General features: G+C 28.1%; 1 protein-coding gene across 9 annotated transcripts in view; it reads left to right on the forward strand.

Annotated features, from left to right (window-relative positions):
- Positions 1-18,918, forward strand: part of Pdp1 (PAR-domain protein 1) — a 77,560-nt gene that overhangs the window by 51,242 nt on the left and 7,400 nt on the right. For 4 of the 9 annotated variants that reach the window (XM_065506402.1, XM_065506407.1, XM_065506401.1 and 1 more), the window contains exons 3-4: positions 2,617-2,658; positions 14,399-14,553. In XM_065506402.1, coding sequence (XP_065362474.1) covers positions 2,617-2,658; positions 14,399-14,553 — 197 coding nt within the window. The remainder of the gene's footprint in view (positions 1-2,616; positions 2,659-14,398; positions 14,554-18,918) is intronic. The other 5 variants (XM_065506403.1, XM_065506405.1, XM_065506408.1 and 2 more) reach the window with 2 other exon arrangements.

The following is an 18,918-nucleotide window of genomic DNA, read 5'->3' on the forward strand; positions in this document are numbered from 1 at the left end:
AACAATAACTGCTGAATTTTATGTATGTCAAACAAAAAAATAAAATTTTGTGAACATGAGCGAATTCACTTAATTTTGAATAAATACGAAAATAATCCATCGATTTTTATGAACGATATATTATTTTGTTCCTATTATATGTGGCTTTGCGATAAGTAATAAATTTGAACAATTATTGTCGTTTTCAATTTTTCCTAATTTGTTTAAAACAAAAAAATTAGCTGTTTTCACGTAAAAAATATATTTTTTGATTCAATTTGTTATTATAACTCCGAAACTACTGAGCCGATTGAAACGCAATATATAAATGACAATTTATACATAGCATGGGGAAACTGTTTTCAAAAATCAATCAATCGAAAGAAGAACATTAACTACTCATTTTATGTATATCAAACAAAAAACTAAAATTTTGTGAAAATGAACGAATTCACTTAATTGTGAATAAATTCGAAAACAATCCATCGATTTTTATGACCAATATATCATTTTGTTCCTATTACATTTGGCTTTGCGATGATTTAATAAATCCAAACAATTTCTGCCGTTTTCGATTTTTCATGATTTTTTGAAAACAAAAAAAATTGCTATTTAACGTAAAAAACATATTTTTTGCTTCAATTTGTTATTATAACTCCGAAACTACTGAGCCGATAGAAACGTAATATATAAATGAAAATTTATACATTGCATGGGGAAAATATTTTCAAAATTCAAATGAATTTCAAACTAAAAACAAAAATTTTGTGAAAATGAGCGAATTCACTTAATTGTAAATAAATTCGAAAAGAATCATTCGATTTTTATGATCGATATCTCATTTTATTTTTAACATATGTGGCTTTGCGATAGGTTAATAAATCTAAAAAATATTTGCCGTTTTCAATTTTTCATAATTTTTTAAAACAAAAAAATTATATATTTTCAAGAAAAAATATCTTTTTTGCTTCAATTTGTTATTATAACTCCGAAGCTACAGAGTCGATATGTAGGTTATGTAAATCTCAATTTTTCTAAGTTTATTTTAATAACATCGGACTAAGATTTTATGAGTTATCATTAATTATGTGATGAAGAAAAGTCTAACAGACTTTTTTTTAAAAAAATTAAAAATACCTCTTCATAGAATTTTAAATTTTGGACCATATTTGTACTACTAGAACCACAATACAGCAAAATTGTGTAGTGGTTTAAAAAATCTTTAAAATTTTTTTTGATTTTGTTGCCTTGTATAACAGATAGGACCATTTTGCTCCCACCAAATACAGAGAGACCCTGAAAGCAAAATCGTCTTTCAGGGTCTCTCAGCTTCCAATTTCCCTGTTTTTGGGATGAATCCTGCTGCTTGCAAATGCTGGTTGAGTAGCTCCCAATGATTTTTCAAGCTGCTGTTGAGTTTTACAACAATATTCATGGAGTAATGCCTTCAATTCTTGGTTTACAAACGGCACAAACCATATCTCGCACATTGAAACCCATTGCGATGTGCTTCAGCGTTTTTTTTTTTTAAAAATTAATGAAATAAGCGAAACTTCCCGCATATGATGCTTTGTTGGCGCAAAATTCGACAATTTCGAAACAAAAAAAAAAAAAAACTTTTTTGTTTCCACTATAATGTTCACTAAATAAGTAAGAATAAATGACAGATATCCTTCAAAATAACATATAAATTATTAAAAACAAAAATTGCGTTCACAAGATACGCCATTTAGTGTAATATATAAAAAATATATTCGAAAATTGTCTCAAACACATTTATGCTCTACTGTATAATGATACAGCGTTAATACACCTTTATTACCATTACTTTTTTCTTGTCTTGCTAAGTAGAATGTAAAAACAATAATAAAAAGTAATTTTTTCTTAAGTTTATGGCAGATCCCTTTATAAGACTATTTCAATTTGTTGATCTTTTTTACAACACATTTCAGCATCTTTATCTTAAGAGATTTTTTATTAAAAAAACCAAATAAAGTAAAAAAGAATTCATAAGTTTTTTCTTAAATTTCTGAGTGAAAGTGTTATTAAAAGTAAAAGTATAACAAGGTTTTTTTTTTGATAAATTTACTACAGACATTTTACAAATGTGGTAGTAAAATGTGCGTGTATCTTTTAACCAATTTTATTTTTGGGGTATTTTGAGCATTATTTGCTTAAAATACTTAATTCATTTTGTTGCTGTGTATCTGTAAAACTATAGCTGTTTCATTTAAATGTATCTGTATCTGTGTTTTAAACCTAAAAAAAAAACTTTTGCATATTAATTTATATGTGTTTATTTGTGTGCTTTTGCTTTTTAACCTTTATTTTATTAAGTCTCAACAAAAAATCCCTTGTCATGCTTAATGTTTCATCTAAATAAAACAAAAAAAATTACTGCTTCTTTTTTTTCTACTTCATATTTTCTTTACACTGCTTTTGCTCATTAACGTTTCTTTTCCGTTACTTTTAATATTTTCTCTGTTTCTGTTTTTTTTCTCCCGTTATTTTTTTTCTGTTTGTTCGTTTTTTCGCCAAAAAAAATTCAAAATCACCAATTTTTAATTTCATCATTATATTTGATTTTGTTTTTCGTTACTTATCTTCTTTTTTTCAAATTCTTTTTTTGTTTTCCAGGCAGGAAATCTCCATTTTTGGGGTTCATTTGCAAAACAAACGGTAAATTTATCTTTTTTTTCTTACTTCAAATTCTTCTTGTGCTTGAGTTTCTATTACTTTATTGTTTCTTTGTGTTTTTTTAAAATTATTTTCTTTACATATTTCTTTTGTTTGTTTAATGATTTGCTATGCTGTTTTTTACAAAAATATAAAAAATAAGTTTATATGTGTTGTTGTTGTTTAAATTAATAGTTTTTGGATAAATTAATTAAAATTTGTAGTTTTTAAGTACATATATAGCCCTCAGGCTTGCCATCATCATTAATCAAAATTGGGGAAACTTCCAAATTGAGCCCTAGAAAGCAATTCAGAAGCTGTTAAAGTTTTTTTATTATTAATAATTTAAATTTAGTTATTTTTGGAATACCAGCCAATATATTGGTTGAATGACTTAAAAATGCGAGATTTTTTTAAGTTTTTAGCTTTTATTTTGAAACATTTGTACTTTGGCCATTGTTAGCCATGATTTTTATCCCATCTTTCTGCCAACATATGGATTCCGAGCCAAAAGAACTGCTCACCTTTTGAGGATAAGAACGAATCAGTCCAATTTCGGATACTCTATTCTGAAGTGAAGTGTGTCTCAGAGAGAATGTTCTGCATTGATCAAAATAAATAGTAGCAGGACAGAGCAAGGTCTGGATTATAAAGTGGGTGAGAGTTCCCAAACACTTCTCTCTAAATAGTTTTTAACAGGTATTGCAACATGTGTCCGAGCGTTGTCATGATGGAACATTACGGTCTGGGTGTTTTTCGGCAAATACGAATCAGCTGCGTTCGGTACAGATTCTCTATGATTCTGTCTGATCAGATCTCAGCAGCTCATAATAGACCCTTTTGCTGCCACCAAATACAGATAATTATCTAAGCGCCATGGATGTTTGGCAGTGGTGTCGATTCGGCTGGTTGGCCGGACTTCTCATACGATCTCTTACGCTTCGAGTTATCGTAATGAATCTATTTTTCATCGCAAGTAATGATACATTGCAAAATCATCTTTCAAGATCTCTCAGCTTCAATTCGTATGTTACCCAATTTCCCTGCTTTTGGATGAATACTGCTGCAAACGTTTTGAAATGCTGCTTAAGTAGTTCCCAATCATTTTGCAAGTTCTTGCTAAGTTTTACAACAATCTTCATTGAGTAATGCCTCCAAACTTTTTTGACTGGCCTGGGCGATCTTTGTCTTTTGAACCGAACAAACCATCTCTGGTACGGCGAAAACCATGAACACATTCACCTAAAGCTTTGGTGAGCAATCGGTGTGATTCAGCGGCACTTTTTCGAAATTAAAGAAGAAAGCAACACTTCCCGAATATGACGCTTTGTTGGTACACAATTCAACATTTTCAAAGCAAAAAATAACTTTGTTGTTTACACTATAATGTCAATAACTAAGTAAGAATAAATAACAGATATGTACCTTTCAAAAGATACGCCATCTATTGTAATTCCCGTATTATTAAGTCATACGCAAAATAATAAAACTTTTCAAATTATAACTATTCTCAGTTATTTGTGAAAAAGTACCTAACAAAGTAAATAATTGTTTGTTTTTCTTTAAACTACTTTTTAATCCAAGACCTCCAAATAAGTCCTCAAATAAATTATATTTCTAATTAGGGGCTTTGCTTAAAAGTACCTTTACAAAATAGTACTTTTAATTTAAAAGTTCAAATTGCAAAAATGTTAATTTTTGGACAAAAAAAAACTATTTCAAATGTACACAAGTATCAAAAAATTAGTACTTCATTTTTTCTTAAAAAAGTACTTTTTTACGCCATTATATAAAAAAAGCTATAAAAAGTCACAATTTACTTCACAAAAGTACCATTTTGATATAATTGTTTTTAAACGATTAAGCGAGTACTTTTATGTTAGCTTTCGCAAAATAAGTAGGAATAAAAATAAAGTACTTTTTTTAAAAAAAGTACTTTTCATGAACTTTTTACTAAAAACAATTAAAAAGGCCTCAAATTAGGTGATATTAGAGACACTAAACTTAAAATATTCATAATATTCTTTTGTAAATATATAAAGCCACAATTCATGTTATATTAAAGAATCTAAAAACTAATTTTACAAAGTGCTTTTTTAAAAAAGTACTTTTATTAGGTCATTATGTAAAAAAAGCTATATAAAGTCACAATTTGCGTCAAATAAGTACCTTTTTAATATTATTATTTTCATATGATTAAGCGAGTACATTATTGTTTGTGTTTTAATAAAATAAGAATGAATTATAATAAAGTATTTTTTTTCAAAAAAAGTACTTTTCCTGAACTGAGCTTAAAATATGAAAAAAGTACGTTTTTAAAAAACTAGTTTTTTTAATCAGTTTCAGAAAAAACTATATAAATTCAAAAAGTAAAACGTATTAAAGATTCTAAGCACAAATTAAAAAAAAGTACTTTTTTATAAAAGTACTTTCATAAGTCCGTTTAGTAAAAACAAAATAAGTTTACAATTTAAGCCATATTAAAGAATCCAAGTACGATATTTATGAAAAATATTACAAATTTCAAAAAAAGTACTTTCTTGAAAAAGTAATTTTATTACTAACTTTCTTAGAAACATGAATAGGCAACTCTATGTTGTATTAAAGAATCTAAAGGCCGGGACGCAATTATACTGAAATTAGAGAGACATTTCTTATGTAAATCACTTTGAAAGGAATCATTCCAATGTATATGATTTATATAATTGAATTGCTAGTGAAACCTGAGGTTGGGAAATCTCTTTTTGTAAATTTTTAGACATTAGGTGTCCACCAACAAAAGAAAAACGAGAAACATTTATTAAAGTTATATTTAGCAAATGTAATAAATAATACAAAATACGTTTTAAAATCGTAGAGAAATACTCAAATTCAAACAAATCTTTCTGGAAAGTACCTTTGTTAACACAAAATCCAAAACAAGAGTCATATTCCAAAATACCGCTCATATCTATTGAATACAACAAAACGTGTTGTTTAATGTTTATTCATGGAAATACAAGTACTCGTACATTTTTATGTTAGAACAAGAAAATTTAAATAAAAGAAATAATAATAAACAAAAAAACCATAATAAAAAAGTGTTAAAATGCCAAAAACAGAAGACGTCAATAAAAATCGTAACATTTGCCTAAAATAAAAAAAAAACAACCGTAGTAGACAAAACAAGTCCTCATTTCTAAGCAACAACACAACACAACAAAAGTGTTACTTCACCTCAAACACGTTCCACTGAAAAATACTGATTATTACTCAATTGTTGGTTAAAGGCAGCAACACAGTCAGTCAATTCTGCACAAACGTTTTTTAACGCAAAAGAAAACATAAACGTAAAAAGAAATTTTAGCCAAAGAAATGTTAATGGTGGTAGCAACAAAGACAAACAGCAAAAACAAGCAACAACATAAATTTATGTCATATGGATATAAAAAAAAGCTAAATTTCGCAATAGTTTGTAACTAAAGAAGAAAGCATTTTTTTAAATCATAGATACACACACACTTATGCTAAACTCATACATAGATACGAATACTAGTTACAGACTTAGTACGAGTATTATTGTGGTATGAAGCAGTGGTAAAAGTAAATACATAGCTGCTTTTTAGCAAGAGTTTGTGAATCATTTTATACCCTATATTTACAGTTTTACAACTCTTGGAAGACCTCGATTTCCCTGAAAAACAAAATCACGTTTTCAATAACTGCCACAAAATTAGGACTAATTCATTTTCGATACATTTTAAGGCTGTAGGACCATAGGATAGGATCAGCAATGATGGTACAATTGAGCCATTTTTATGCACTTTTTGTAAATTATTCGAAAATAGTACTTCTATTAATCCATTATCAAAAAAAGCTATATATGAAAGTCCCAAATTATGACATGTTGGAGAATCTAAGCTGAGGATAGTGATTTTCTAGTGTATTTCGTTTTTTATCATACGCAATGTAGAAAAGTACTTTTATTACACAGTTTAGTAAATGAATATAATTAATGACACAATTTAAGTTGTTTTAGAGAATCTAAGCATAAATTTTATAAAAAGTACTTTTGTTAACTTTTATTAGATTGCTAATGAAAAAATCTATCCACATAAAGTCACAATTTAAGTCGTATTAAAGAATCCTAACCCAAATTGTACAAAAAAGTACTTTCAATAGTCCGTTATATAAAGTTACAATTTATGTAAGCTGAAAAAAAGTAAGATTTTCACACAATGTAGCGACTAAAATAATAATTTCTTATTTTAGCAAATTAAAAAAAGTACTTTTATTAGCTTGTTTAGTAAAATGATAAATTAGACCACAATTTAAGCTGTATTTCTTGATAAAAAGTCCTTTTATTAGTCCGTTATGGAAAATGTCTATATAAATTCTCAATTAATGTCGTATTAAAGAATCCAAATTATGCAAAAAGTTCTTTTTATAGAAATTAATTTCAATAGTCCTTTATATAAAGTTACAATTTATGAAAGCTGAAAAAAGTACCTTGATAGTCTAATGATTTTCACACAATGCATACTTTGTAAAAAAGTACTTTTATTAGCTTGTTCAGTAACATGATAAATTAGGCCATATTTTAAGCTGTATTAGACAATTTAAGCACACATTTTATAAAAAGTACTTTTTTGAAAAGGTACTCTTAATAGTCCGTTAGGTAAAATGTCTATATAAATTCTCAATTCGTATTAAAGAATCTAAACACAAAATATACAAAAAGTACTTTTTTGACAAAAGTTCCATAATCACAATTTTTTTGGCAAAATAAGTAAGAATTATTATAAAGTACTTTTTAAATAAGTACTTTTATTGGCTGTTTTAGTAAAACAAATAACAAGGCCACAATTTAAGTTGTTTTAGAGAAAATTAGAAACTAATTTTGCACAAAGTACTTTTTTGAAAAAGTAGTTTTATCATTCTGTTTTTGAAAAAACCTATATAAGATCAGATTTTAAGCCGTATTAAAGATTCTATGCGAAAAATTTACAAAAAGTACTTTTTTGAAAAAGTACTTTTAGTAGTCGGTCACATAAAATCACAATTTAGATCATGTTAGTCTTATTGTTTTCATACTTTTAAGCAACTACATTATACCAGAGAAATTTTACAAAAAGTACTTTAAAATTTCACAAAAAGTACTTTTATAAGTTCCTTATATAAAAAATCTATATAAAGTCATTATTAAAGTCGTATTAAACATCTTAAGCACTATTTATATAAAAAAATACTTTTTTAAAAAAGTACTTTTAATACATTCGGTACATAAATTCACAAATTATGTCATGGTAAAGAATCTATGCTAAAAAAAAGTACTTTTTCAGTCTAATAAACATGCACTTTTATTAACCTGTTTAGCAAAAAGACAAATAAGGTCACAATTTAAGCTATATTAGAGAATCTTAGGATATATTTTACAAAAAGTACTTTTTGAAAAACTCAAGATAAAAAGTTAAGTGACTTTATAAAAGGTTTATAAAACAGAATTTCCATACAAAATTTGTTTTATAAACCTGTAATTGATTTAAAAATTGATTATGAATAAGGCCATAGAGAATCAACATAGAGCGGAAACTCTCCTGTCAAAGACCTAACTCAGTTGTCAGAAACCTAAAAGTGATGAGAATGTATTAGTAGAAAAAACTATATAAAAACAACATAACACGTATATCTGATTATTTTGAATAATTTTTTGTTTGAGTTTTTTTTTCTAGTTTCCGCTCTATGTTGTTTCTCTATGAATAAGGCCTTTAAAAATTAATCAATTAATTTTGAACAAATTTGCTAAAAAAAATATCAATTAATTTCAATCCAATTTTGACAATAGGAAAAGCAAAAATACTTCATTTGGATTAGTTCAGTGACTCGTAACAGAATGAGAAAGGTATTAATTTACCAATTTCTAGGCCAAAAGTAGGTCTCTTTCATATAAAGTTTTACAACTAGAACCGGTCCCTACCACCGAGGAACCAATCACTGAATCTGTTTTGTATGGGATCCCTTACGTCTAGGGTTATATAAAATTTAAGCTACAAAATCATATCTATATATCCAAAATTTTTTACCCCAAAAACTCAACTAATCTTAAAAACAAATGCACCTATTGTACAGACCTAAAAATTCACATAATTTATCCCTGCAAAAACCAAAAACAAACAAACTCTTCAACAAGTCTTAAGAAAACTTCAAAACAAAGAAGTGCAAAAAACACACAAAAAAAACAACAATAAATATTACAAAAAGAGGAAGACAAAATCACAACAACAGTTTAGTTTGAAAGTGAGAGTGAATAAGAAAGCGGAAACTTTCAAAAAGATCTCAGCGAGATACTAAAATTACATGAAAGCTGCTGCCATGACTTAAGTCATTTTTCTTATTTACTATTTTTGTTGTGGTTGTTATTGTTGTTGTCGTTGTTAAGTCTGACTTGACTGGCTGCATGACTGAGCTCAGGTTAGGTTATCATCGTCGTCGTCGTCATCATCATCATTAGCATGGTATGAGAAAACAACAGATCTAAACACAGACACACACACATACATAGCTATTTGGTTTTTAAAGAAAAACTGGTTAAATGTTTTGGTGGTTAACAGAGTTGCAAAGGAATAAGTTCTTTAAAAGGAGGTGGATTTTTATAATAAAATAACTTTAAATATATAACCGTGACCTGCAATTTATCCCTCCCACTTTCAAATTTAACAAAGTTGTTAGAAAATGAGTTGTTAGATTTTAAGCATGTTGTAAAATTGGTTGAGATTTTCATATTTTTCTATACCCCAAAAAAAAGTTCCATACTATGGATTTTTACAATCGATATACATCAATGATAGCTGATTTTATTTAGAATAAATATGGCTTTTAGTTTTGAAATTATTTAGCTTCAAAATTGCAAAACTTAGATACAAATTTTAACATTTTTCTATTTATAAAAAGATATTCTTATACTTTTCGAAATTATATACAAATGATCATATTTGTAAGAAGTTCTATTGATTTTCTAAATTCGTAAAACCTCAATATTTAATTATAACTCAAAATTCCACATATTAGTCATATATTGAGTAACTTGGTTTCAACCGAAACTTCCAAGTCACTGTGATGGGTTCTGGCTCTATCTTTGAATGTCGCATTATGCATTATTTATTTCTTATTCACAAACTATTTGCTACGAGACGCCCAATTGACATCGCCAAGCAGCTCTTCTCCTAAAGGGAATGTAACTAATGCAGAACTAGTAACAAGTCTGTTTTATTGGGAATATGGACATAGGCGAAACACTTTATTAATTGTTAAAAATTGAATAATTGTTACAAATTTCTCCCAGCTCAATTCCTTTCAGATTTTTATGCTAATGCATAGTAATTATCATTTTGTAAACTGTAACAAATCAACTGTAGGGTATTTAATAAACAGGTTTCCTTAGCTATTTCCTTTTTCTGCAAGTTAAGCATTAGTTTTTTTTACCAGTCCATTCAATTGGTCATACATTCAAGTGATGGGAAGATAAGAAGTAGCCAATGCCGACACAAAATGTAAATGTTGCTTTTGTTATTTTAACTATTTGTTTCTTCTGCTTCTTCTTCTTGTTTTTTTTAACATAAAAATTAACGAAAAATTTTCCTTTTGCCCTCTGCTGCTGGCAGACAGCATGAATCAGTTAAAAAGAACTATGCAGCAATACAATACAAGTCAAAAGAGATGGCCAAACAAATAACCAGACTTACAATGAACAAAAAAAAAACATAAAATTTCACTTTCGCTTTTATATACAAGTTTCTTTTTTTTCTTGTGTTTATTCTTCTTTTTTTCTTTAAAAAATATCTTTAGACGATGACTTAACTTTTAGTTTTCTTAAAGTGTTTATTGTTGTAGTTGCGGGTTTTTTCAGTTTGTTTTTGTAAAATACATGAGATATTATGTTATTTTTACACACTCAAATAAACCAACAACAAAAATCAACCGAAAATTTATTCGTAAATGCTCGTATGCATGAGAGCGTATGAGAGATTTTATTTGGTTTGTTTGTTTGAATGTTTGTTTGTTTACATATTTACATTTACAATGGTGGGGTTTTGCATGTGCCTGAGTGTAATGCTTTCTTTACCTTCCTTTTGATAAGCAACAACAACAACAACTACACTTTGTATGCACAACAAATAACTGGTTTTCTTAGGTTTATTGCATTGTTGTTGTTGCTAGTTTGTTTGTTGTATGTCTGATTTTGTTTTTTTTGTAAAACACGGAAATAATGTGCAAAAATTTCATGACTTTTGTACCTTTTTTTTGTGTGTGACTTTTCTATGACTTTGCATGTGTAAGTTTTGGATTTTTAAATGAATTGATTATGTATTTCATTACAAGAGGCGTAAGAGAGGAGGGTAAAAAAATATGGAGGAGTGTCGGATTGTAAGCCATATTTATAAACATGTTTGTAAATATGGATTATTATTTACACTTCCAAGCACAATTTAGTTATGAAAAACTAGTAAAATATTGTTAAAATATTATAGTGAGAAACAAAGAATTTACAAAGCTGTTTTCAAAATTAATCTCTTAAAATCTCTTTAACTCCAAAATTATAACAAAGTGAAAATTGCTAATTCTTTTTTTATATTAAATTGTTGCTACAATTGTCATTCTCATAAATTTCAAAATTTATATGATAAATTTAATATCACCAAATATTGTACACATTTCCCTAAGTTTCCATCTCTGTTTAAAAACTATTTTTACTTAGTATGTACTATAAAAATATATGTTTGTGAATTGTTATTGTTTTACAGTTTTATTATTATTTATAACTCAGACTTTGCGTGTTGCGATTTATTTAATTTTTTTACATTTTTTTTTTTGCAAAAACATCTTTTTTTATAGTCAATTGTTTTTATAGCGTTTTTTGCTATTGTTTTTTTTTACACTTATCTATTTGTTTTACTGTTACTGTTTTATTAAACTAGGAAAACTTTTTAACCCAATTTTTAGTATGTATTACAATTTTCCATAGTTTTTTTAAACATTATAAATTTTAGCAATTATGTCTAGTCTAATTTAACAACTTTGTATTGTTTGGAAAGTATTTAAATTATTTATAATGGCATATTAAATACATACTATTTATGTATGCATACACAGTGTGTTTTTACAGTTTTTTTTTTTGCAATAATTCAGGAATTATTAATTTTTGTTAAGTTTCAGAATAATATTGTAATTTTTTGGTGTTTTTACAAGATTTGAGAATTTAGTTTAGAATGTGAAATTTTTAAACTTATGTAGATCGGCACTCATAGCCAGCATGGGGCGAACGAAATCGCTCATGTTCTCTTTATGCCGACCATCTGGGAGCAAAATGATATTTATAATATTTTAACTCTTACAATTGAGGCCATCAGTGCAAAAGTGGTGTAAGCCACAATTTTTATTTGTTGCTGTTCTGGTGTTACATACTTACCTTACATTACCAACTATCAATATAAAGTGGAGTAAGCCACATTTTGGTATTCAAAAGCAGATGTAGCTAAAAAAAATCGTTTTTGCAAAGAGCATAGAGCAAAAGAGGTGTAAGTTACCCCTAAGTAAATAGGTTGGTATTATACCACTTTTGTGCTGATAGCCTCAATTATGAACACAGTGTAATTTTTATTTTTGGACTTAAAATATTAGTTACGCGTTTTAAAGGCCTCTCAAATGTGACTTAATTCACTAAAATTTAATAACAACTTATCATGCATAATCATGCATAAAGTTACACATTTACCAAAAAAGCTCAAGGTTTATTTTTTAAAGAAAGCTTTTTTGGAGGAATCGATTTTACATCTTTTAATCTATTTTATTCGATGTTGCCTTCGTGTTTATATTTATTTATATAAGGTCAGATTTATATACACAATGTAGTAGCAAAATATCGGAAATAAATATGAAATAAAAATTTTCATAATTTTGAAAAATGGTTTATTTTTTGGAAATTAATGACTGGTTTCTGGACCTCGAACGAAAATTAGTTACTTGAAGTCGATTGAAATTGGACTCCTTCCAGAAATCTGGCCGACCATATTTCACGTCGGCGACTTGAAATTGGCGTCAGTCGGCAAAGAGAGTCGACAAAGACAAAAAATTACTCAAACTTTTAAACATTTAATGAAATTACGAAGGAACTAATACCGAAAATTTGTTATTTTTAAGAATAAAAAATTGTCTGCTTTCAAAATGTGTTCATCGCCAGATTCAGTCGTTCTATACTGGTATTTGATGACAAATTTACGTTTCCGTTAGACTTGACGTTCCATTCATCGTTCGCAAAGAAATGGAGTTAATGGAACCATATCAGAATTCGTTCGCTTAGAAAGAGTACGAATTAGTTCGAATAAGCGATTTATTCATTAAATCCAATAATTTAGAAAATCTAACAAAAGCATTTGAAAGATATAAGAAATGAGAAAGTGAAAGTGAAAAAAGCATTTGAAAGATATAAGAAATTGTTTGTAAAAAATATTTGATTTTAATAAAGAATGTTTATTTTGTGAAGAAAACTTGTTTTAAAAATCCCTTTCTGTGAATAACCGTTCCTTTATGGAGGATTTGTTGCCAATAGAATGATGGATTTAACAAAAAATCAAGCAACTGAAAATCAGTTGATAAAGAAGAATTTCGGTTGAAGCATTCGAAATTTTGTTAACCTTTCTAAAATTTTGTGGCCACAACTGTAAAATTCGGCAACTACAATAGAATTCTTCGATTGGCAACTATGTAATTAATTCGGTTGCTAGACAATATTTCCAATTATTAAAATGTCAGTGAATTATTTTCTAATTGATTTCCCATTTGATTAAATAATGCACAGTGCCAGAACATGATATCTAAGAAGTATGCCTTTGTATTTGGATTCACAGATAGTCGCTTCCCTTGATCAGCTCACATATACAGCAGATCCGTTTGCATGACCTCTTTGGGCTGCCTGAAGGTCATTTTGAGTAGTTAAGAATTATATATTTTTTTAAGTTTTAAGGAAATTCCCTTCTATGAAATTAATTTTAAAGTTCGTTGCCTGCTTGTTTAAGTAATTCAACATTATTTGTAGTTTATTTTGCGCTTGTCACATGCTTTGCAAATAAATTGTCTGTTTTTCAGTATTTATTTGTTTGTTTATTAAAATAATTAAATTAGTTTTTACAAAAAAATATTTAATCAAGTGCAACGCCAAATATGTTATCAAGGCGCCTGCACTTGGGAATAATTAAATTAAATAAAAAAATAACTAACTGCATTTTACAATAGTCGCATAAAATTGCTAAAGGAATGATTTGTATAAAGACATAAATAATAATGATAAGAAAATAATAGGGCTAGTTACAGATTTAGCAGAAAATTCAATTTAATTACCAAAATAAAATTTGAAAAAAAAAATTACTTGAACTTGAATTATATTTAATAACTATAAATAAAATGTATGACATGTCCCTTAATTTTCTTACAAACTGTTAATAGCCTTACTAAACACGTGTCAATAACTTAAAGTGTGTAAATTCTGGCAAAATAAAAAAATAAACTTAAGGAATTGTCGCTGTTTAAATAAAACTAAACAAGAAACAATAACAAAAATAATAAGTATTTTTTAACAAACAATAAACTATTAAATAAATAAAGCTATTTTTAACACAAACAATATACTGCAGCAGATAAATAAATAAATAAATTCAAATGTTTCATTAAAATACTAATATTTATTTTTTCCCCTTTTTTCAATTTCCAGGTAAATCCACATCGAATAGCAAAGAAGTAATTTGTCCTGATGACAAATACAAAGAAGAAGGTGATCTCTGGAATGTTGAGGCTCAAACGGCCTTTTTGGGTCCCAATCTATGGGAAAAAACCCTGCCGTATGATGCTGACCTTAAGGTAACACAAGTTAGTATCACATCATCTCGCTATGTAGTGGCTGCGTCAAAATAAAAAAAAACTACATAAACCAAACAACAAATTATTGTTAACAATTTAAACACAAAATGTCATTTTAATAGTCTACAAACAAACACCCAATACACCCACCCACCCACACTCCCTCCCTCTCTCTCAAAATCCAATTAAAAAACAAAACAAAATGTTTTTCAGTGTAAACAATACAAAGTATGTCTGTGTGCGTGTGTTTCATTGGAAAATCATAATATTTTTTCTCAGTGTATCAATATTTTATTAAAATTGTTGGAAATTTATTTTACACAAATTTTACTAAAACTTCTCTCATTGTTGAAACTCTTTTTTTAATTTCGGTGCTTTTTGTAGTGGCAAAACCATTGAGCTGTCATAATTTTTGTTTCTTTGATTTAAGTTTTAATGCTTTCAATTACTAATTCTATTAGTTTATAATATAAAATACTTGGATTTCAAAATTATCAGCCTAACCATAAAAGAAATTTTTGTATAAAAGTCTACTTTGTTTTAAAATAGAACTTTTGTTTTTTTCGTACCATAAGAATTATTTTTAAAAAGCTTTCAAAACTTTTTCAAATAAATGAAAACATTTTTTAATAATCTATATAAATAAAAATCAAATGTCGTTCGTTGGTAATTACATCAGTAGAGAGCGGCCGGACCGCTTTAGACAAATTTTTTTTTAAAAATGTTGGTCATAGCCCAACTTAGGTTTTTACGGAATGAAAAATGTACCACGCCTACTTTTACGCCCACTTTTTTCGATTTATCTAAAATTGGAAAACGGCTACGATTTGGCTAATTTTTTGTTTAAATGATCATAGTAATCCAATTTAAGTTTTTAATGAAAGAAAAATTTACCACACCAATTTTTTTTCGATATATTTAAAATCGCAGGACGCCTGGACCGATTTAACTATTTTTGTTTTTAATGTTCGCAATACATAGTCCGCAAAAGTTTTTACATAAATAAAAACCAAAATTCGATTACTAATATAAAAATCACAATAGCTTAAATCGATAATAACTTGGCCAAAAAGCGTTTAATCAAGAAAAAGAGCTCGACCTGTGATCACTCAAATTTCTGACCAAAATTCTATTTTTTATATAAAAACTCAAAATATCTAAATTCGCCAAATTGGCCAAGTTTTTAGCGAATTTAGATATTTTGAGTTTTTATATAAAAAATCGATTTTTGTTCAGAAATATGAGTGATCACAGATCGATTTTTTATATAAAAACTCAAAATATCTAAATTCGCTAAAAACTTGGCCAATAAGATTTTTTATATAAAAACTCAAAATATCTAAAATCGCTAATGACATGGACAGGACAACGTCTGTCGGGTCAGCTAGTTGTAAATAAAAAAAAAAATTTCACAGAATTAAAGAAAAACAAAATAAAACGACAAATTAAATAATATTTGAAATTTATTTAATGGTACGAAATTTAAAATAATAGTCAACTTTATGGGACTTAAAATCGACTTTAAGGCTTTTGTGGTTAGGCTGTATGTGTTAAGGAAATAAAATAATTTTAGTCATTTGTATCTAAATAAAACAATATTAATGTTAAATTAATCTTTTATAAGAGAAACATAATATTTGTGTTATAACGAAGTTTTAAATTGCGGGATTTTTTCCAATTTTTAGCATTTATTTTGAAACATTTGTACAATAGAAATTTATTCAAGGTATTGGCCATTGTTAGCTATGACCTTTTCCCATCTTTGTGACAACATATGGATTCCGAGCCAAAAGAACAGCTCATCTTTAGAGGTCAAAAACGAATCAAGACAATTTCGGATGCTCAGTTCTGAAGTGCAGCGTATCCCAGAGAGAGCGTTCTGCTTCAATCGAAACAAATAGTCGGACAGGGCACAATCTGGAATATAAATGGGATGAGGCAAAACTTCTCAACCACTTCTTTCAAAATACATGTGGCCAAGAGTTATAATATGGAATATTACGGTCTTGCCTCGTTTTCTGGGCGTTCTTCGGTCTATGCTCGCTTCATACGAATCAGTTGCGTTGGATACAGGTTCCCTGTGATGGTCTGGTTAGATATGACCCTTTGCTGCCACCAAATACAGAGCATTACCTTAGATCTGAGGATATTTGGCTATGGTGTCGATTCGGTTGGTTGTCAGGGCTTCACGCACAGAAAAAAACTATTTCTTAAACCGTTTCAATTCAAATATTTGTCACATATTGAACTGGTTTCAATTATTTCATAATTAAATCAAGTATTCATTTGCTCAAAAACAAAATTTCTTGATATTTTCTATTGAATTTTGAGATTTGAATTTGATTATTTTGACAATTGAATAAACAATTTTCGTTATTGGTTGAATTTCAAATATTTAAATTTTTGTATTTGAAATTCAACCAATAACGAAAATTGTTTATTCAATCGTCAAAATAATCAAATTCAAAACTCAAAATTCAATAGAAAATATCAAAAAATTTTGTTTTTGAGCAAATGAATACTTGATTTAATTATGAAATAATTGAAACCAGTTCAATATAGGATAAATGTTTGAATTGAAATATAATTTTTTCTGTGCGTACGATGACTTATGCTTCGGGTTATCGTAATGGATCCATTTTTTTCATTGCAAGTAATGATTCGGAGCAAAACTGATTTTCTTTAATAGCGTTCAAGTATTATTTCGAACATGCAAAATCGTTTTCCAAGGTCTCTCGGTTTTAATTCGTATGGTACCCAATTTTCCTGATTTTTGATGAATCCTGCTGCTTTTGAAATTTCTGCTTGGGTATTTTCCAATTATTTTGCAAGCTCTTGCTGAGTTTGACAACAATCTTCATGGAATACTCACTCCAAAATTATGTTGGCTTTAGTGTCAAAATCACCACTTCTGAACTGTACAATCCATCTTTCGCAATTTGAAACCGATGGAACACATTCACCATAAGCATTGGTGTGCTTCAGGTGCACTTTCAAATTAAAGAAGTAATGCTAAACTTCCCGCATATGACGCTTTGTTGGTACAAAATTAGACATTTTCGACAAAATGTTCAATAACTAAGTGAGGATAAATGACAGATATGTACCCTTCAAATGACATACAAATTATTAAAAATAAAAACCGCAATCAGAAGATACACCATCTATTGTAAATCTCATAGATGGACTATATCTATATTTTATTTATATTTGTACTGAAAAAGATAACAAAATCTTCAACATTATAGCAAATCTATACTTGGAATTTGATCTCTAAAGATTATTTTATACAAATTTTGAAACTTCCATAACACAGTTTCGAATTCAATAGATTCTAATTATCGAGAAGAGTTTTGTTCATCACATACCCTCTTGCAAACTTAGAAAAAAGCCAACTCCAGGAAACTGTCATTATATCTGAGTCTTTAGCACGGCAGATTCATATGTATATCTCAGCTAATGTCAGTGATAACTGGACCCTGTCTCCTTGGTCCTTCCATCAGGGTTGAACCTTGATTTTTTTCTGCTTCAAAAAATATATTCTTGTTTACAGTGAGAGCCAAACAAAGGATGTTTAAGTTGAACAATTGTTTTTATACGCTCGAGGTTTTCAACATTTACGTCCTGTTTTCAAATCACAAGATTACTTATAAATTTAGAATATGGTGGATCCAACAACTGCGGAAAGATCCAGCAGATCCAAATAGTTGGATCTGAACTCGGCGGTCCATGTCACTAATGCTGTGTTTTTTTAATGAGATGACGGGACATATGATGTGGTTTTCTCGAGATTGGCTGCGGGTTCTTTTAGCTGTGATATGTGAGTGTATCTACATTTTAATGATTTGTACAGAAGTTGTCATGATGAGGAGGAATATGTGAAACATCTCTTCTGTTCATGAGAAATATTCATTGATGCTTATGAAATTCTAAATCGATTTAGTTGCCTTCGTCTTTATGTTTGTGTAAATCACGCTCACGTCAAAAATAAACAACAGAAATTAATGAGATTTGCCCAGAAGTGTTTATCATTGTCATAAGTACTTTGGTTTTGAAAATCAGTAAAACCGATTCAGTAGAAAAAAAGTTATATGCGAAAATGTGAGACGTCCTCGAAAAAATGTGAAGAATTTTGTTTTAATTAGACTTATAAATCAATAAAATTTAAACCATATTATTAAAAACATGTAGTGAAATAATGAATATTTGAATATTTGAAAGAATTTTACAAAAATAAATATCCAAGAATTTTATAAAATCCACATTGAATTTACACAACCAGCAGCATGCTTTGATTTACACTTAGATTCATTTATTTCTTACAATAAATGACTATAGACATATTTGTGGCAACATATCATTAGAATTGAAACT

The sequence above is a fragment of the Calliphora vicina genome, chromosome 3 (assembly GCF_958450345.1).
Source record: "Calliphora vicina chromosome 3, idCalVici1.1, whole genome shotgun sequence".
NCBI classification, from domain to species: Eukaryota; Metazoa; Arthropoda; class Insecta; order Diptera; family Calliphoridae; genus Calliphora; species Calliphora vicina.